The 21679-nt window shown below is 39.6% G+C and overlaps 1 protein-coding gene across 4 annotated transcripts in view; it reads right to left on the bottom strand.

Moving 5' to 3' along the window:
* Positions 1-21679, bottom strand: part of ART3 (ADP-ribosyltransferase 3) — a 41935-nt gene that overhangs the window by 598 nt on the left and 19658 nt on the right. For 2 of the 4 annotated variants that reach the window (XM_012724137.1, XM_012724136.1), the window contains exons 2-8: positions 19815-19892; positions 13030-13738; positions 7113-7145; positions 5985-6017; positions 4851-4880; positions 3438-3470; positions 2877-2909 (exon numbers count right to left, since the gene is read on the bottom strand). In XM_012724137.1, coding sequence (XP_012579591.1) covers positions 2877-2909; positions 3438-3470; positions 4851-4880; positions 5985-6017; positions 7113-7145; positions 13030-13738; positions 19815-19883 — 940 coding nt within the window. In that variant the 5' untranslated portion in view covers positions 19884-19892. Of the gene's footprint in view, positions 1-2876; positions 2910-3437; positions 3471-4850; positions 4881-5984; positions 6018-7112; positions 7146-13029; positions 13739-19814; positions 19893-20310; positions 20399-21042; positions 21147-21679 lie in introns of those variants that run through there. The other 2 variants (XM_012724138.1, XM_012724139.1) reach the window with 2 other exon arrangements.

Here is a 21679-nt window from a genome sequence, read left to right on the forward strand (position 1 = left end):
TCATGGAGACAGTTCTCCAGAATTTCTTAGCAATTTTCTACTTTCGCTTCTTGTATATTTTGGGTTTAAGTATTTCAAGTAGAGTACACGTCATACGCATATTCTAATTGCTACCAATAAACAAGTGACTAACCACAAATTAATTATAGTTGCATTTGTGTCTTGCAAGCTGACTCTTCATATATACACAAAACAGTGCCCTGGAGGAAACTGCTGCTCCAACTTGAACTAACAGAGAAACAGAGTTCACCCAACTCAGGATTATGTTTCACACTGCCCTTAACCCAGAAAACTGCTGGCTCTGTTCTGTTTACATAGATTGTAAGGGATCTGACTGGAAATTTTCAAATGGGATCACCACTCAAAACTTAGGGAAAAGGGGCAGTAAATGTTACATATGTGTTACCAATATACTAGACATAATTATGAACGAAGTTCTTTGTACAGATGGGGAAATGAACAAGGCAGATACACTATGCAATAGTTTTTTACTGTACAGCAGTGGTTCTCAAGGGAGCAATATTGCCCCCTACAGGGCTGTTTGGGAGTTATCAGTATTTTCGATTGTGCTACAGTGGAGTGTCATAATGCAATATTGGGATAATCTTGCACAATGAAAATTATTGGCCCACTTTGCAACAAAAGTTGCAAATGCACTGTTGAACATACACAATATTAAATGCTTATTTTTGAGGATCAGACTCAGAATTTGTATCAGTTACATAAAAACTTTGGATAGTTTTGATGAATAAACAGTTTCTCTACCCACTCTTTCCTCTACTTACATTATTCATTTTGTTAAAAACACTATACAGAACGCTTATTTTGCATAGAATAGCTTCTACTTCATTTGCATAAGTAAATACAATCTTACATCTGGTATAATCTAGGCATTTATATGCTGGAGTGTGAGTCATCTGTTAATAGTTAGGCCATAACTTTATAGGTGCACTTACGTCTTACCTGTAAATTTTACTTCATGGGTAGTAAGTATAAAAGCTTAATAATTAAGATTTGTTATAAAAGGTGAGACTAGGATCAATAGGATTGAGAACCATCTTTCTACATAGTTAAAAATGATTGCCAAAAAAAGATTGCCTAAGAAATTCCAATTGTTGGCCCTCACTAGTGGTGCAACAGGTTAGGATGCAGTACTGCAAGCTGGCCGCAGCCGCTTCATTGCGAGTTCCATCGCAGGCCTCGGAGGTGAGCCACATGCCACAGCAGACCTCTCCTGACCAGCCCACTGCTCCCCTCAGCAGTGTACTTAGTTGATCTGCCTGTTCTGCTTCCCACTCTGTCTCTGGTGAATCCTCTCACCGCCCCTGCACCTCTGGCCTGTACCACAGTTGGGTATGCATAAATAAATAAATCTTTTTTAAAAAATTAACAATTGCAGGTCTCCCTGGTGGTGCAACAGGTTAAAGCGAAGCACTGTAAAGCTACCTGCAGTCACTGTAGCACAAGTTTAGTCCCTGACTGGGGAGGTGACCCACATGCAGACCTCTGGCCTGCTGCTCCCCTTAGCAGTGTACTTTGGTACATCTGCCTGTTCTGTTCCCCACTCTATCTGATAATCCTCTTACCCTACCCCCACATCTCTGGCCTGTACCCCAGTTCTTACATGCATAAGTAAATAAATCTTTAAAAAAAAAAAAAGATTCCAATTGCCCCCCACCCCAGCGACCATATATGCACATTACAAGCATTTGGATTTTGGGTATGACAATCTCTCGAAACTGTTCCTTTCATTTAGGTAAAATATATTGCTTTTTTATAATGCAGAAAAAGACAACAAAGGAAATACACTAGGATTGTTGCTATTTCCTTGACTTTTGTCATTTAAAATATAAACAGGTTTGAGTTTAATTGCACTGTACACCTATTTATCCAGAAGAGAAAATATCTAAATGACTACACAAACTTGTTTATATATTTGGGAACGGGTGTGAAGGGTAGGCTATTAGGTTAAGAAGTATGTGTGCCTGGAGCTGGGGGAAGGGTTCAGTTTTTACTCGTTTACACTCTTTTCATTATGTATTAAATTTATAAAATAATTTTTCTACATATTGAACTCATTCCCAATACAACTTTAAATCATACCTGAGATTGAGTGCTTTCTATATATCACGTATTGTTCAATTGCTTTATGTACATCATCACTTTTATTTGTTGTGATCCTGGCAATATGCACAATTATTATGCAATATAAAACAGTACCAGCAAAACCCTCTAGCTGATTTGTCAGCAGATATGGGAATTGGTAAGCACCCTTTCTGGCATCCCTACTACCATTGCCCAGCAGGTAGTGAAAAGGTTCTGGAATTTTTATCCCTAAGTGAGAAGAAAGTTTTCAACGACTTGCTTTGCACCACTGAGTATAATCTCCAAGTTACCTCATGAGCTCAAGTGATAGAATCGCCAAAGGCCCCCCTGCAGTGTACCACTGACTTTTCATTTAAGTTCTGGCTACATGAGTCTTGTGTAAATCCATGCCAGGCTTCAAGTGCCTTCTGCCATGGTGCCACACTGAGTCTGTCTATGGGCCAGCACAACTGTTACTAGATGCTGAGATGTTAGCCAAGAGTTTCTGCGTGAACTCGACATCTTTATTGAGTAACTTTGGTACAGAACCTGGAAGATGCAGCCATCTGCTTATTTTTGAGCATATTCCCCAGCAATTACCATCCTGCTCCGCACACAGCGGGCGAGGAACGCATGAGTGCTAGGAAAGAAAGGCACTTCACCTACTCCCCCTGCCCCAGCTAAATATTAGGAGACTGACAGCACTATGGGGGATTATTTAAATAATAAGTAACTGTCTCGTGAAAATATTCCCTTGAAAGCTGCAGAGACTAGAGAGAAAGCTGTCTTACCAGGTATCTGGGTAGAGTCATAGCTCTTCATACCTAAAACCAGAAAGAAGTGTCAGTGAGTGTAAATTTCTGCATATTTAATGTTCCCTTTGTCTATATCTCCTCCTCTCTAACCCTAAAGAAGAAACACACACACAACATGAACCCTGTTTAGCGGCTCTTCACTCTGACTAGACAAAGCTCTGAAGTCCTGGGTATGAACTTCATGGACTTGAGTGACCGGGGTGCTGTCTCCAATTTTGTCTTCCCGAAACAGTCCTAGCGCTTCCTATTTCAAATGTAACAGTACTGAGTTTAAGACAGTTTAGCTTAGCTCCACTGTGCTGTGGTTTGCTAGCTCTGTGACCTCTGAACTTCAATTCCACATTAAGCAGAAATACTTACCTGGCAGATTTGTAGTAATGAATGATTAAAGGAGATATACCAAGAAAATACTAGTACACTGTGTGGGATGTCATAAAGGCTACACCTTTTCTCAATCTCTCCCTGTCCACGAAGGTCCTCGTCTTAGAAATCCTCACATCCCCTCCACACCGTGTAGCCAGTAAAAAGATGACTTACCCGGGAAGTTAGTAGACTCTTGTTTTTTCATTCCTAAAGATAAGAATAGAAACTATTTAGTAAAGAATGCAATTAGCTTGAAGTATTTTTTTAACCTTTTATTTAGCTGTTTGTAATGGAAAACTCTGAAAGTTTTGAGATATGGCAGGGACAGACAGGGTAAAAGGAGACAAGACTTATTTAACCCACTGATGCCTGGCTGATTTATACGACACAGGAACACTCCTAAAACAACTTTTGTTGATCTTTTTTATTTTTTTAATTCAATCCAAAGACTGACCTAATGTCTAAGGAGAAGTGTTTTACAAAGTTGGAATTATTAAGTGGATACATTTTTTTAAATAGTTTTTAGAGATAATTTCAAAAATACAGGAATTTATTAAAAATTACACTTTTGCAATACTTCATCTCAATCTGCTCTGTGTGTGTATACACACATGTACACTCTAATTAGGCTGATACTATGTCCTGTATGCTTTATATATTTATTTTTGTTACTGTATTCTAAGCACTTTCTCATCTTTATTTTATAAACAAGATTTTTAGAGATTGTTAGGTTCTCATTACAAGAATTTTTTAATTATGTAAGGTGACCAAAGTTAAAATTGATTTTTAAGTTTAGCTTTTTTAATATAATTATATATAACAATACTTGACTTTTGGACACTAAGGTTATTTATAAATTTTTGTTCCCATAAAACTTTGAAACACTGTATCTTAACCTTCACATTTATTTTTAATTGCTTTAGGACAAATATCAAAAAGAGTTATATAATGAGTCAAAGACAGGACATTTTTAAGGCTAGTAATAGCAAACTGCCCCCCAGAAAAGTCACTCTAATTTATAATCTCATCAGTAATTTATATTCCTAAACTAGTACTTTTGTGGACATTTGAATAATAACCATATTTTTAAAAAAGGACGGAAACAAAAACTTGAGGATGAGCTGTAAGTTGGAATGTACTAAGTAAGTGGATATAGCTAATAACATCTTCTAGATCGCTGGAGGCAGAAGTAAATTCACAAAATTATTCATGTAGGGGAAAAATGCCATTTTTGTTTCCTTACCCAGCACCTTAAGGTGACAGTTTGTGACATAGTCACACCTTCCTCAGCCCACATAAGAGCATGAAACAGACTACCACTCTCTGGATCTCGTTCCTTCCTTCAGTTTGTATCTGCTCTGCTAGGATAACATGAAGATTGTTTTATGGGAGACAGAGACTGCTGCCCTATCATCTTTCGAAAGCACTCTACCTGAAGTTCGGGAGTATCTCTGCTATGCCAAGCTAGTAAAATGAAGTAGGGGCTGCCTTCTTTTCCACTTCTTCCTACGCCAGGGCCACCTCTACACCCTCGTTAGAAGTATTTTACAAATGTAAGCACCCATACAGTTTATCATAATGTCTTACCAGAATCTTCAAGCTTTTGGTTTTTCTCACCTATATTGCAAAGAGAAGCTTATCAATTTTGATGACAGAAAAAATAAGTGGGTCTTACACTAGCTGAAGTAAAACTAGATTCAGGTAATCTGGCCACAGAGAACCACTTGGTGCCTCCAATAATGTAATGCTACTAAATTTAAGTGTCAGCCATCTAAATGTACCTTGACTAACTGGATGGAAGTTTCTCTGGCCCCCTCTAAGGAGAAACATCACAGACGACTCTATCTCTGGAGATCTCAAAATGAAATAGAAAAAGTGTTTTGAAGAGTTAGCTGAGGTCCATGTGACGTGAGCAGTAAAACCTGTGGTTGCAGTGGCTCAGAAGTGTTGCTCAGCAAGCCCTGAGTCCTGCAGGAAAGTCAAAAAACTGATTCCTACATGGATCAAACACACGAGGAACTTGAATGTCAAGAAGCAATTTGGTTCATATCACCATAGTGTAAACTAAGGAAGGAAAAAAGCCTCTAGTCAAATGATACCAAATTTAGGCTTATTTGAGAGATGCAAATGACTAACTTTCCTGCTTTGTCGGGATGTTCACAGTCACACAGGCTAATCTCAACCTGCTCCAGAGCAACTAGCTCTTCAGGTCTCAACAGCTTCATCCCCAGAATGTTTCCATGTTGTTCAGATCTCCAGCCAACACTTCCTTGTAGGATGTAAATTTCTCCCCAACAGATTTGTTTTCCCCTTCACATCTGCCAAGTTATTCCTTATCTGCAAAGGAATTCTCTTTCTTCCCCCTCAGAGTATGGTCGGTTGGAAAGAGCTACTACCCATCTGTGTAAGGGTTACCTTTAAAAACTAAAGCACAGGCCCTCCCTGGTGGCGCAGCGGGTTAAAGCACTGCACTGAGAAACTAAAGCCACTTCCGCATAAGTTCGATACCCGCCTGCCCAGGAGGTGACCACATGGCGCGGCAGACCTCTCCTGACCTGCCTGCTGCTCCCCTCAGCAGTGTACTTCATCGATCTGCCTGTTCTACTTCCCGCTCTGTCTCTGGTGAATCCTCTCACCTTCTACATCTCCGGCCTGTACCCCAGTTCTGTACGAGTAAATAAATAAATCTTTAAAAAAAAAAAAAAACTAAAGCACACTTACCAGGGTTGTACACGTAGATGGGCTGAAAATATTCTGAAATACAAACATGTTTTCATATTACTGAGCTCAGATGTGAACATCAAGATTAGTCTGTTATAAAATGCTACAAATAGGAGAAATATGAAATTTCAATCTCAAAAACAGAGGAATACTTTAGAATTCATAGAAAAACTAGCCAGGAAGACAGCTAGAAACAGACTCTTATTTTCAAACTTTTAAATAAGGAAATCTCTGAAAGAATCCAGCCAGAGCATGCATCAGCCCAAGGCATTTTCTGCCAGTTTTGATTCAAATCTACACGGCCTATCTGATGTTGCTGTTCTCTTTACCTCCCAAGTCTGTTCTTATCTTCCTGCATCAAAGATTTGCTACATATTCCTATTTTCTCCTGAGGAAGCTGAGACAGACTGCTCTGCCTTTCTGTCCGTCTCCCCACTGGCACAACAGTCACCCTAGTACTCTGTTAGTCTCTCCAGTGTCATTTCCTGTGATGTAAATACAGGGAGTCTGCGCACAGCTCTGTGCACTGCAGTCTTATATTGCACCCAGGAGTCCACGAACTCGTGCACCCAGGCTAAGGTGAGAGAGGCATGATCTCCATGTGCCCAAGACAATCCAGTGTTTGAGAGCAGCCACAGGCAGGAGAAAGCAGGCAGGGGAGGAGGGAGCAGGTCACAGAGACTTCTGGGTGCTCCACCTGAAAAGGTTATAGAAGGTAGCACAACTCCATCAAGAAAATAGTAACTGAGGGCCCTCCCTGGTGGCGCAGTGGGTTAAAGCACAGCACTAAGAAGCTAAAGCCACTTCAGCATGAGTTTGATTCTCGCCAGCCCCAGAGGTGACCCACATGGTGTGGCAGACCTCTCCTGACCCGCCCACTGCTCCCCTCAGCAGTGTACTTCATCGATCTGCCTGTTCTGCTCCCCGCTGTGTGTGGTGAATCCATTCACCGTCCCTGCACCTCTGGCCTGTACCCCAGTTCTGTCTGCATAAATAAATAAATCTTAAAAAAAAAGAAAAAGAAAATAGTAACTGAGAGTATATGGTGGGTAGCTCCAATATACACCTGTGAGAAACAGCACTGATAAAATGCCTATTACAGAGATAATAATTTAAAGTGTATCTTACCCATGTTCTCAACACAACCAGATGTTTTTAGTCCTGAAACAGAGATAAAGTTTTATTAGTTAAGATAATCTATCCTGATAAAAAAAAAACTTCAAATTGGCCCATGGCTATGGATAGTCTAATCTACCCGGTACTAGTCTCAGATACATAATTGAGAGCGAAATAAACTGCCAAAATGTACTGTGATTACATTTTTGTAATCACAGTACTACCACCCAAAGAGCACCGTGATCTTTAATAAGATATCTAATCTTTCTAGAATTCAGTTACCTTATCTTTATTTTTTATTAGACACCTGTTTCAAATGACCCCCAAAGGCTCACTGAAAGTTAACACTTTATACCAAGGCTTTCCCTGGTGGCGCAGCAGGTTAGAGCACTGCACTGTGAAGCTAGGCCAAGCGGTGGCCACTTCAGAGTGACGAATTGGATCCCCACCCCGAGGTGATCCACATGGCGCCGCAGACCTCTCCTGTCTTACCCGCTTTTCCCTTCAGCAGTGTATTTCAGTTAACTTGCCTGTTCTGTTCCCCACTCTGTCTCTGGTGAATCCTCTAGCCACCCTGCACCTCTGGCCTGTATCCCACTTCTGTATGCATAGATAAATAAAAATTTTAAAATAAAAAGAAAGTTAACACTTTATGATTCCATTCTATGATTAGTTTGTAAACATCAGCAGAAAATTCACCTGTGTACTGGAATATTACACAGCAATAAAAAACGATAGATTCATGCCATTCACAGCAACATGGATAGAGTTGAAAGGGATTATGCTCAGTGAAATGAGCCAGAAATAAAACAAGGGATGAGAAAAAAAAAAGTAGCTGTAATAAAGGGAAAAATCAAAGTCAGCCAACTACAGATCAGAAACATTCTGTAGGAGAAGAGGAAGGAGAAGGATCAGGACGGGGGGGTGGGAAGAGCACAAGGGACAATAGTGATGGTGTACAGGTGAATGGTGGTGAGAATTTCAGGGGGAAACCATACATTGTTAAAAAAAAAAAAAGGATGATGTAATAAATATATTTTTCTAAAAATTCACCTGGGCATTCAATTAATCTTCTCTTCAGTGTGCTTGCTCTGCTTTTACTTTAGTAAATGCACATAAACTTTATATGACTTCAGAAATAGACAAGACATCATACTATCAACCAGCACTACCAGAATATGTTAACGGATGCTGACTCTGCTTGCTGTGGTTCTATGGCTGCTTGTCCTCCCCCAGAGGTCACAGGAAGTCATCATTATAGTAAAAAGACAATCATCTCCTGAAAGCTAGAATGAGTTGTGGAGGTGGGCAGCTTCTGCCAAGGCTCCTGGTGGTCATGCCGCCCTGTATTCATACCCTTATACAATCTCCTCTTGAATGTGGATTAAGCCTTGCGCTTGCTCCTAGCAAACAGAAAGCAGCAAAATGATGACAAAAGACTGATTTGGTTGCAAAAGACTGATTTGCAAAGGATTACTTAGCTGGCACTATTTCTTGCCTTCTCTAGTCAACATATATTATATTGTGAAACATTCTATGGAGAGGCCTTTGGATAGGAACTGGGCCTCTGGTCATCAGCTCATGAGGAATGAGCCTTAGTCAACAACTCCTAAGGATTGAATTCTGCCAATAACCATGTGTGTGGGCGGGGGTCTTTCCCAACAAGTCTTCCAACGATGGCTGCTGTGTGAGATCCAGGCAGACGGTTCGGTGATACCATGCCTGGATTCTAGGCCCCCAGCAACTGTGAGATAAATTAGACTGTTGTTTTAAGCCCCTGAGAAACAGTGAAGTAGTTTGTTATGCAGTGAGATAATACAGACGTAGAGTCAATTTTATGTGTCAACTTGTCTAGGATACAGTCTCCAGTTATTCAAACACTATCCTAGTTGTTGCCTTCAAAGTGTTTTACAAATGTGATTATAGTCTATATTTGGTTATGTGGCAGGCTTTAATTAGTCAAGTAAGACTGTCTTCCCCCAAAAAGAAATTTTACCTGTTGTGGACAACAGTGGTAGCTCATGCCCGTGAGTTCCAGCCTTCCTGAATAGTCAGACTAAGGATGCCAGATTTGCCTTGTCACTGGCCCACCTCCCCCCAACAATTTGTAAACAAATCCTTTGTAAGCAGTGACTTAATATATATTTCCTACTGCTTCTATTTCTGTGGTTGAACCCTGACTGATACAATAAAAAGAGAGCAAGTCTTTTCTGTACAAGTCTAGAATAACTCTCCTTTTTCTTACAAATGTAGATACAGTTCAAACAGCCTTCTAAATTGTCCTAAGCATTGATGTACAGTATGAACTTCTCATGGTGATGGGTATGCCACTTCCTGTCTATTCTGTCTACATGGGATCTTATTGATGATCCAAGCCAAGACAAGAGCACAGAAAGAGAGAAGGCTAGAGAAGGTTATCAGTCAGAACCAGTGAAAATGAGCCTCAAGGACCAGGGGTGGGAATTTATAAAAGCTAAATCCAGGTGGACCTGTAGGCTCATTGTTCTGGAGCTTCACCAGAGAGCTGGCTGGACAGGTCTGACTGAAACCCAACAACACAGGCCCAGCCAGCCACTGGCACCTAGGGGCTCCTTCCTGACAAGGTCGCTCTTCCAGTCAGGACCCTTGATACTCTCTGCTCCCCCCCCCCCAGAGTATTAATATCAGGAGTAAATTTACAAAAATACAGTCTGGTCGCTCTCTCTAGACACACTACCCAAATTCCAAATGACCTACGCCTACTGAGTTCAGTTAGGAGCGGTGCACGCTGCTCTAGTGTTTTCCTAGGAAATCCTGTGTTCTATCTACGCTGTGAATACAGGGACTCCCAGAGCTATGACTTCACAGCAGGTGTTTATAATTCACCAGCAGTCCTCCCAATTCAGGAGCAATTTGCCAATAGGGGAACATTTAAGGATAAGAAATGCAGCATGATCACACAGTTGACACTCTACCTTTATCAGGTTTCCCAGAAAACCTGAGGAAGGCTTAGTCAGTGATTTTTCTGTGTGAAGGAGAGAACAGCTTTGTTAACATTTACTCATAGTTCACTTCTAAAACCTTGGATTATTACCAAGATTAGTATGTTTGATCACCAGGAACTGTATTATCTAATGGGACATTGATTTGCTCTCCACTTCCTAACTAAACTGTTTCTTTAAACTAGTTTATCAAAGTCCCGCAGTACATTTTTATTTTGTTAAATCATAATCAAGTTTACAACAGTAGCATAGTACAGAATATTTTCATTACTCTTACAAATATTGTCTTTTTTCACATCTAGGCACAGTTTCACTGGGACAGAGTTCTGATTATATTCTCTGTGCTTGAGCTTTTAAATCACTAAAAGCTCTCCTGCAGCTCTCCTGCCCACCTTGACTATGCAGGTGTTTCTTTTCATAAGCCTTTTTCCCTTTGTAAAGCAGAACCACCTGTGTCTGTGTAGATGCCTCTTTTTTCATTTCTACTATTACTAAGATGCCAGTAGTTTTAAAATGTAAAAAATAAATAAATAAAAAGAAACCCCCTGGTTATTATTCTTCCTTGTTTCTTTCAGACAGCCTATTTTTAAAAAAAAATCACTTTAAGGACTTTAACTTAACCCTGCATCACCAACAGTTACCTCTAGATGACAGCATAGGACATGGTTAAATCCAAGACAAGCTCAAAGGTTCCCAACACCCCCTTGGTAACTCAACCTCCTTTGTGGCTACTTTAAACATTAACCTGCTGTGCAATCTCTGCTGGGCAGGCCACCCTGGCGTGCTCGTTCCCTTGCCCTCTTCCCACATGGGGTTCATAATGTGCTTCTTCAGGCAGACCTGAGCCCTGGCTCTTACCAAGAAGACTCAAAAAGGCCACCATCCCCTTCACTCAGTTTTACAGATGAATGCGGACAAGGAACACAAAATGCTACTTAGCAACAGGACAGCATCGGAAAACATCCTTTCAGTGCAAGTCCTCACAGGAGCCCAGGGCTGTTCCTCACCCCATAATGTCAGCTCAGGTACAGGCGACCAAGTTCACACGGGTAAATGTTGGTACCACCCTAACTTAGTAGCCTCATTTCACATAAGAAACACAACACCTCTCATACTGGCTCATGAATGAACTTCCAGGGCTCAGCAAGAGCACCTGGGAATGTTGCACCACATTCGGGAATGCCCAAAGAAATCCAAGTTATCCACTGTTCATTCACAATCCTCCCAATTTAGACCCACCTTATCAATCAAAGCTGTGTTTACCATTAGTCAGTGTGGCAAGATTACAGGGCTGTCATTCTGCCTTTAGATTACAGCAAATGGTGCTGGGGGCGACCTGTTATGAGGCTATTTTCACAGGAGAAAGGAGGGAAAGCTCTACTAACTCTTTACTCATATACACCAACGCACACACCACAAATTTTCTGAAAATATCAGAACACCCTCCAGAGAAAAACAGATCTTAATTCAATATTTTTTTTTTTCAGACATGTCATCTTAGAAAATTTGCTCAATTTCCCTATTCTCCGGGAAGTTCTGGAGACCCTTAATCCTGCTGACCAAAGATTCAAGAAAGAGAAGGCAATCTAAGACAGAGGTGATTCTTCTCAAAGGAGAAGCACAAGAAGGCCTCAGGGAGGGCAGTGAAGAGAATTCAGCACGTTCAGGAAGTCTGAAGAACACAGAACAGAAAGATGGGGGAATTCAGGATTCAGGAAAAAAGTATTCAATATTTCTCAAAGTATTAAGAGGAGATTTCTATTTCGGTGTTAAAAATACAAAGAGTTAAGAGAACAAAAGGAATCATACAAATCAATCTCTGAGGTTAAGAGGTGCTTAAAAAGGTACCAGTCTCTGTACACTTGGAGAATGGGGAGGGAGAACTGCTCCAGTACTGAGGAGGAAGGGTAAATAGATATTTTGGTTTACTGACCTAACATTTACTTCTAAGTCTCATTTCCCCTGTTTCCCTCTACCCCAGAAGATGGAAAAGCTAATCATCTTGCAAGCTTTGCTTGTGACTGTGGATAGCCAAATAGCTGTTTTGATCAAAAAACATGTCAGAAGAAATATAGACATTTTTAGGAAAGCTTTTACCTTCCTGATCAAACAGGCAAATTTGGTTGACCTCTGCTTTCCCATTTTGTCTATCTTGAACATGATGGGTTAATGTCTGCAGTTGAAACAAGCACATTGCAAACACGAATCAACAAACCAGCACCCCAAGCTTGGTGGAAAAGGAAAAGCAAGCCTGACTTACTGGTGATGCACCAAGTCTCAACAGCCTAATTCTAGTGCTTGCCAGTCACATTTTCTGGTATCACTGGACGCAATAAAGAACTCCTAATTACTGCATGCATGCATGCATGGTATATACATGGTGTGTGTGCTTATTTTAGTACTCATTCTCCATAGTGGGGAGTTAACAGGGGATGTCTAAAATTAAAAAATCAAGAAATAATATATTGAAGCATGTTAACTTAGAAACTTAGTAAATGCATGCCGTAGGAAAAAAACTTTAAAAAGTTAAAATGGACACCACTAAGCAGTGAAAATGCAGAACAGGGGGTGGGCCAGGGTTCCTATTATTCACTCTAAACCTGTGGACCAGGTACTTATTTGTCGTGAGGACTACCCTATGCGTTGTTAGCAGTAGATTTAGTCTCTGCCCAATAGATGTGGGAGGGATAGTTGAGAAAACCAAAAACGTTTCCAGTCAAGGCCAAATGCTCCTGGGTGGGGGGCAAAAATACCCCTGGTTGACACCCACTGCCATCGATGGCTGTTAACTTTCAATAATATTATACAATAGCTAATCTATTATTTTGATAAATCAGAGGAAAAGAAACCTAACTGGATAAAAAGAACTTTCAAATTCTTTTCACTTTCCTTCCCCATCTCACCCACTCCTCACCTCCCAGGCAAGCACAGGCAGAAACAACACTTACCCCCTAGAAATGCACATTCGTAATGGCTGCAGGTCTTATTTGTGCTTTGAAGGATAAGATTATTGCCAGTCACATCCTGTGACACGTGAAAAACCTCATTCAGAGGTATCAAAACAATCTTTTCATCTTCGTCATCAAAAAATTTTTCAACAGCAATCCCAAAGCATGTGTGGATGGTTAACAGAATGTGTTGGTCATTAGCTGGTTGAGGCTTGGTTGCATAGGCCAAGGTGAAATTGCCAAACCTGACTTGGTTCAGCCCTCCAAATATAAATGCAACCTGGCTTGAGCTGTACACCACATTTTTGTAACTCTCTTCACAAGGCTTCCTCAGCAACTGCAGGGCTTTTGTCAGGTAAAAGTGAAAAGCTTTGAACTGGAAGTCATAGATATAATCTTTTCGAGATTGGCCAGCCATCTTCACGGCTTTATTGAATAGATGGTAAAATTCAGTTTGCTTCTGAGCTTCGGAAATATATGCCATCAGGGCTATTCCATGGTTATCCTTAAAATTCACAGGGAGAACCATCTTAGTCTTCCGGGCTTCCCATTTGGATGCTGCGTCTTCCCACACATCCACCAAGAGCTGCTGGTTTGCTTTTTCCTCCTTAAGTAGTTGGGGAATATATTTGATTTCCATCCTGTCAGTACATTTCAGGTATTCATCATCAAAAGCATTATCTGCCATGTCTAGCATTTCAGCTTTCACCTGGCAAAGGAAACAGAAATTAACAGTTCAGCAATAAAATTATTTAGTACTCTTTTTTTTCTCACATTACTGTTCCTAACCCTTTGTGCTCTGTCAAGAACTTCTTCCTTGCTTTAACTCAACTTTGAATGTTTTTTTAATGCAGAAAGTACATTCCATTGTTATTGATTTAACTCTTCTTAGCTGTGACCAATTTTTATAAAAGAATAAATGTTTGTGGGTAAGAGGTATGGGTCTAATTAAGTCTATAACTCATTCATCTGAGCCTTGTGATACAGAGGAAAGAAGGATGAGTGTGAAATTAAACAAATGGTGACAGTCCTAGCTTTGAACAACATTTCCTCAGCCCCTCTAGGCTACTGAGTGAAATTGAACTATCATATATGAAATGGCATATATGCTAGATAAACGCATAGTGGCAATATACCCTTTTTCCTTTGAGGATGTTTCCTCCCTTGTCCATGTGGTTTAGTAGACTAATTCTGTGCCTAGAGAAGAAATGACATGTTTCTTCAAAGAAATAGAACAAATATTACTAAAATTTATATGGAACCACAAAATATTCCAAGAGGCTAAGTAACCCTGACAAAAGAGAAAGAATGGCAATGTCATACTTCCAGACCGCAAACTGTAATACAAAGCTATAATAATTAAGACAGAAAGGCATCAGAATAAAAACAGACATACTGACCAATGGAATGAAAATGAGACCCCAGAAATAAAATCACACCTGTAGGGACAATTAATCTCCAAAAAAGATGCCAAAATACACAGCAGAGAAAGGACAGTCTCTGCAATAAATGGTATTGGGTAAACCAGACAGAAATATGTAAAAGAATGAAGTTAAATCATGATCTCATACCATACACAAATATCAGCTCAAAATAGATGAAAAGATGTGAGTGTAAGATGTGAAATTGTAAAATACCCAGAAGTAAATACAGGCAAACATTTCATGACATAGGCTTCAGAAATAAATGTCTTTGCAGACTTGTCTCCAGCAGCAAGGAAAACAAAGAGAAAATAAGTTATTGGAACTACATAAAATTAAAGTTATGCAGTGAAAGAAATTGTCATTAAAACAGTGAGATACCCTACTCAATGGGAGAAAATATTGCATTCCATCCATCTGACAAGAGAATAATATCAAAGATCGAGAAAGAACTCACGCAACTATTTGCATTCCATCCTGACAAGAGACTAATAACAAAGATCAAGAAAAAACTCAGACACCTCCACAAAAAGAAAATAACCCAAGCAAAAAGTGGGCAGAAGAGCTAAACAGGCACTTCTCCAAAGAAGACATACAGGTGATCAACATAAGAAATACTTATCACCGGCTCTCCCTGGTGGCGCAGCAGGATAAAGCACAGCACTAAGAAGCTAAAGCCACTTCCGCATGAGTTCGATTCCCGCCTGCCCGGGAGGAGATCCACATGGCGTGGCAGACCTCTCCTGGCCCGCCCACTGCTCCCCTCAGCAAGTGTACTTCATCGATCTGTCTGTTCTACTCCCTTCTCTGTCTCTGGTGAATCCTCTCACCCTCCACATCTCTGGCCTGTAGCCCAGTTCTGTATGAATAAATAAATCTTTAAAAAAAAAAAAAAAAGAAATACTTATCACCAACTTACCCTCAGGAAAATGCAAATCAAAACCAGAAGATACCATCTTATCTGTGAGAAAAGCCCATCCATATAAAAAACAACAAGTGCTAGTGAGGGTGTGGAGTAAGGGGAACCCTCTCCTAACTGCTGGTGTGATTATAACTTACTCCAACCCCTATGGAAAGTAGTATGGAAGTTTCTCAAAGATTATAAATGGATGTCATATGACCCAGCACCCACCTGAAAATAGAAAAACACTAATTCGAAGGGAAACCTGCACTCCCACGTTTATTGCAGCACTATTTACAATACCTAAGATCTGGAAACAACCTAAATGTCCCAAAACAGAAGACTGGATCGAGTGAATGCAGTATACATACACAATGGAAAACTAGTCTGCTGTGAAAAAAGATAAACTCTTGCCATTTGTGGCAACATGAATGGAACTGGAAGGTATTATGCTAAGTGAAATTGGTCAGAAGTAGGAAGATGGAGGATGGTGCCACTTATATGTAGAATAGAGAAACCAAACTAAGGGTCAGATAAAGACAAACGGAAACAAAGCTAACCCTTTAAAGTGAACTATAGAATAGCGGCAGCCAGTTCAGGAGGGAGAGGGTGAGGACAAAGGGAAGGGAACACGATGTAGACTATGGTTGCTTTGGTGGTGGGTCTATGGGAACACCAGAAAGGGGAGTTCCTACATGTTTAAAATAAAAACAACAATGTAAACCAAAGTTAACTCAATAAAAAAATGTCATTTTAAAAAAGAAAGAAATGATCAATACCTACAAATCAGTGCACTACCAGAAAAAATGTATGCTGCTTTTCCCAAAACCCAAGGAATCTGTTCAAATTCCATAGTATCCATATGGATACTACTGGCTTGGGCTATTGCCAATAGTTACTCTTTTAGTCACATGGAGAATCCTGTCTGAAAATAAAGTCAATAAAGAAGGCTGGCAGAGTTGAGAGGCAGAGAGAGAGATGAAGCCCTGTTAATATTACCTAAAGTCCTGCCTAGTTATATCCGAGGATTGTGTTTTATCCTAGTCATTAGAATCAACAAATCCCTATCTACCTGAGCTAGTTTTAATTTGTGTTTCTCACTACATGATACACCTCATAGGGAAACCATTTGTGGGTTTCTCAAGTAAAGGGACAATACCTTCCCACATCATTTTTTCTTTCCGTTCTTCTATACTTGGATGGTACATGATAGCATAAAGTGCTTAGGGAGGACCTCAGTTGGAAAATTCACAGAGACATTAGGCCAGAAACTGATAAAGTTGCAGGCTCCATGTGAATATTTCTTAAAAAGTCTATGTGAATATGGGTACCATATGACTGTGAGTACAAGAGCCAACTTAAAAAAGCAAGATAAAGCTTGATCCCATGTTCCATCTAGTTCTTTCCCACTAGCTCTCTTCTTTCTCTCCCACACAGTCAGATTTCTTAAAAGTGAGTATTATTCTTGCTATCAATACTTCATTTCCTCACTTACCTCAAACCTCAATAGTCTGGTTTTCCATTCCCATCCTTCCAGCCAAACAACTCTCAATGGAATATATCTGTTTAGATGCCTCTGTAGACCTAACATAATCCCAGTTGGCTATTACACATGGGTCTTTCCCAGACACAAGGCAATTACACATGCAGAGAGTTCCAATGATCATCCAAGTAAGTCTAACATATATCAACTCCCTTCTTAAGACCCTTCCAATATAATAGTCTAAGACCAAATTTATGACCTTATGGCTCATAACAACCACCAGCAGCATGGTCCTTATTTAAGACCATCTATTCATTTATGAATTTTTCCTACATGTTTCCTTCTCATTCCTCCTCTATGGCTACACCATCACTATGCCCTAACAAACTTCTCCAGAGTGCTTTCTTTATGCCAGATACTAAGTACTTGGTCAATATTAATTCATTTAACCTTCCTCACAACTATGAAACAGACACTATTGTTAGTTCCTCTTTTAAGTAAAAGGAAACGAGGACACAGAACATTGAGTAACTTTCTGACTTGGATTTTGAAATCAGTCTGGCTCCTCAGTGGCTGTCCTCTTAGGGAAAATATTCTGTTTCCAATGATGAAGACTACCGACATTTATGTGGTATGTTTAAAAGCATTTAACTTTGATCTCATAACAACACTTACAAAAAGTTGGGCAAACAGTTCATAGTATCACTTTACAAATGAAGACTTGGTGCTGCTGTCAGAAATGGTCTTTCCCAGACACAAGAATTCAGGGGATTTACTGACATCCTGCACCTGGGTTTGTAGGTCAGTTTCTTAAAATGAATATTTGTGCATCAGGAGACTGAATCACTGCCATCTTCTAGGCAAGAAACATTTCTCTCTGTCACATGGAGCCACAATATGTGGCCAAGGTCCCTATGCTTGATTTATCTTAAGACATCAACATATTGTAGAACCTCATACCCTGAAGCCACCTCCCACACCTCACATCTTGTCAGAGTTGATCCAATTTGTTCCTGTCTATGACTCTATCCAGGCTCCACACGCCTAATTTTAGACATCAAGTCTTTTTGGCCCAAGGCCACAGCTGATGGTGTGTTCTGTACAGTGAGTGCCTTGAGTAGTGACTAAGCTCACAAATGCTACCACCATTCAGGGATAGCTGAATGGACAGTAAGGGACAGAGAGTAAAGCTTGGTGAGCATGCTGATTTTCTCTCCCTTCTCTGATTCAGCAAATGAGAAAAAGCTCAAAATGATGAAACTCAACTGCCAAAAATGCATTACAAAAATGTGGAAATGGCATAAAGTTCAACAAAAGAAACTGGTTAGACAATATTATGTTGCAAAAGAATATTAAAGATGCAAACTGAAACCACAATAAGACATTGTGATTCAAGTCATTAGACAGCTATGCTAAGGAGTAAAAAGGGAAACTAACAAATGTAGACAAGGGGAAGCTAGAATCCTTATATCTTGGTGGTGGGAATGTAAAATGGTACAAGCACTGTGTAAAAATGCTTGACCATTCCTCAAAATATTAAACATAAAAGTTACTCAGCAATTCTAGCCTTAAGTAAATAGCCAAGAGAATTGAAAACACATAAGCACACAAGTTCACATAAGCACTTGCACACTTTGTACACAAAAAACCAGAGCATCACTGTTCATTCATAAAAACTAAAGAGTGAAAACAACCCAAATGTTGATCAACTGATGAACAAATAATATGTTGTATAATCACACAATGGAATCTTATTCCATTAAAAAAAAAAAGAATGAAGTGCAAAGATAGGCTACAATATAGATGAATCTTGACAATGTTATGCTAAGTAAAAAGGCATACATAAAGACAGATTCTGCATGATTCCACTCAGATGAAATGTTCAGAAAAATTCAGAGAGAAAAAAGTACATGCCAGCAGAAGCAGGAAAAGGGAGAAGGCAATGACCGCTAACAGGTACAGGGCTTCTTTATGTGGATGTGGGAATACTACATAATTAAATAGAACATAATTAAATAGAACAGAGCGAAGATACAAAAAAATAATCAATGACCTGCACAATTTAAAATAAAGATTTTTATATGAATTATATCTCAATTAAAAAATTGTATTTTAGTAGCAGCAACAGAAGATACACTGTTTCTATGAACAATGGATTAGAAAATTAAGTAAAAATGGGTCCAATTTTATAAGAATTTAACATAGTTTAAAGCAAGCAATTCAAATTAGAGGACCTATGTTCAGTAGTGATGACACAGCTAACAATGTGGGCGGGGGATCAAGTGACAAATAATTTTTTATTTATATATTTTACATCGTTGTATTTCCAATAGAATTCCTACCACCAGTTCACCTGTGAATCATCACCATAGTCCTTCGTGCTCTTCTCTCCACTGTTTGTAATCCTTTCCCTCTCCCTCCCTCTACATCATATTTTACATAAAAATGTTAGAAAATGTATAAAGGTTCAAGTTTAAAAAAATCATAGAAGTACCATTAGAAAAAAAGAATACTTAATATGAGAAAGAGATCAAAGTCATCATTATGTAATAAAAAACATGTAACCAAATGCCACAGAATCATTGTATTTGGAGAAAAAAGTTCATATTTTCAGAATATTTAATGGCACAGTGTAAATTTTAAAAGGAAAAAAAATACTATGTATAATGTGAATTCACTTTTATAATTTAGATACAGACAGAGATAAAGAGATAAAAGCAGGAAAGACTATCTACCAACAGATTAAAGTTTTTCCCTCTGCAAGAAGGGACTACAGATGACTTTTACTTCTCTTTGTTTTTTTCAGCTTTCCACATTAACAGGTAGAAATTAACATAAGCATATAAACATTACTTTAAAAAAAACTGATTTAAGGATTCCATCTGCTCTCATTTCAATAAATTCACAAAGGAAAAACCTCAGGCAAGATGACTTGAAGTTCCCAATCCAAAGGCCATATGCTTCCCACTTGCAACATTACCTGGAAGATGTCCATTAGGATCATAGCTGCCAGCAACATGGAGACCATTTCAAAATGTCCTGTCTTCATTTTTCTCTTCTAAATGAAAATGAAGAAAATCCAATTTAGTAGACTTTTAAAAGAGGCTTCAGGAAGAAAATCAGGATGAGTGAAAGTGGGTACCATGATAGTCAGGATGTGATTAACCATAATTTCCAATGATCAGAAGGGCTGTTGAAATTTTGGTTGGGGATCAAACATTCTCATTCTACAGATGAGGAAGCAAAAGTACAAAGAATTCAAATTATTTCTTCTCCATATTAAATCTATACTTTTCTATTCTCCAGACATGTCACCTTTCTAACTAATCATTCTCCCTCTCTCTTAAATACCTCCCACCATATACAAAACACAATACAAACTTTAAAAAAAAAAAAAAAAGCACATTTCAAATTGCTCCCCTAACTCCACTAACTCCCAGCTCTAAGAATTCTCTAGGAGTTAAGTGTCCAAGCACCTCATCCGTTCTTGTATCCTCTTTGGAAACCAGGTCATGCACATCAGAGAAGAGTGTGAGAAATGACAAGGTCAGTGCAAACGGGAAGGTTCTCCTAGGGGTCTCCTTCCCCCAAATATTCACACTCAGGAGAAGCCCAATGAGAAAACAAATGTCTTGCATAACTTTCTGAAGGCGGGAATGAGCATAAGAAGGAACTGGGCAGGCAGCAATTCTAATAGATTATACAACTCTGTTGGCCAAGAGCCCAATATTCATTGTAGTGTTTACCAGACTCAAGGGGGTAAACAAAAGGGTGAGAGACCCTCAAGAGTTGACGGTGTCTGAAAGCCATTAGCTGATTCAATTAAAGGCTGATTCCTTCCACATACCAGCAACAAAGTTGACATTACTGAAATTGAACTGAAATCTCTGTTTTATCCGACCAGTGACCAGTGACCAAAGTGTGGTGTCCGCAAGAGGAATGAACAGCACAGTGAAAGCAGATAGTCTTCCTGGAGGCCCCAGGTTTCTGTCTTGACTGCTCTTTCACTGAAGGCAATAAGGTAGCATACAGAAATGTAACTTTTAAGTTAAACTTCCCATTTCAAAAAAAAAGATTTAAAATAGAAATGTCCGGCTTGATGGCGGATGACTCTGATGAGCTAGTACATGCCAAACAAACTTGAATCAGGGCTTCCTTGAAAATTCTTCACTTCCCTAGTCTGAATGTAAATAAGCCAAAATGGTTACCTGGTTTTTCTGCCTGTAGAGAGATTTAAATGATGCTAGCTCTCAAAGTGATGCCCCCACTTTCTCAGTTGTGAGCGTGTCTTCAGGATGGAAGGTTGTTGACTGAGAACTGAGAAGGGAATGCTTTTCTTTTTATAAACACCCCAGCAGTAGCTTGGCAGTGGCACATTACCCCATTTGTGTTCTGCTATTTATATCTGGCCCCCACACTACCCTTGGAATCACTGCTGTTAACACATTAAATCTCCAAGGCTTGTAAAGCCACGGCAATTCCCTCTAGCCACAGAGCACGTTCAGTTCTGAGCCTTCAGTTCTGGGCTGCTCTGGGAGTAATAGCTTCCCATTCATTTCCCTTTCACCGTGAGATGGCAAGCTGAAGCCTAGACATTGCGCTAGCTATAGCTGTCACTAGTAAAGGGACTAAAGGGACTTGCCGCATTACTCACTGGCCATGGTGATGGTATTAAGCCAGGTGCTGGGACACACAAGCAAGTAAAAGTTCTGAAAAGTACAACCTATATAGGAATGTGCATACTTAACCAGAAAACATGCTGAAATCTCAAGTATAGACAAAGTCCAGGAGGAATACCAAATAGAAAAGGATTTGGTAATACTTGCAATCATAGTCTCATCTGAG

Source organism: Condylura cristata, unplaced genomic scaffold (assembly GCF_000260355.1).
Source record: "Condylura cristata isolate star-nosed mole 26May11 unplaced genomic scaffold, ConCri1.0 scaffold00012, whole genome shotgun sequence".
Classification (NCBI taxonomy): domain Eukaryota; kingdom Metazoa; phylum Chordata; class Mammalia; order Eulipotyphla; family Talpidae; genus Condylura; species Condylura cristata.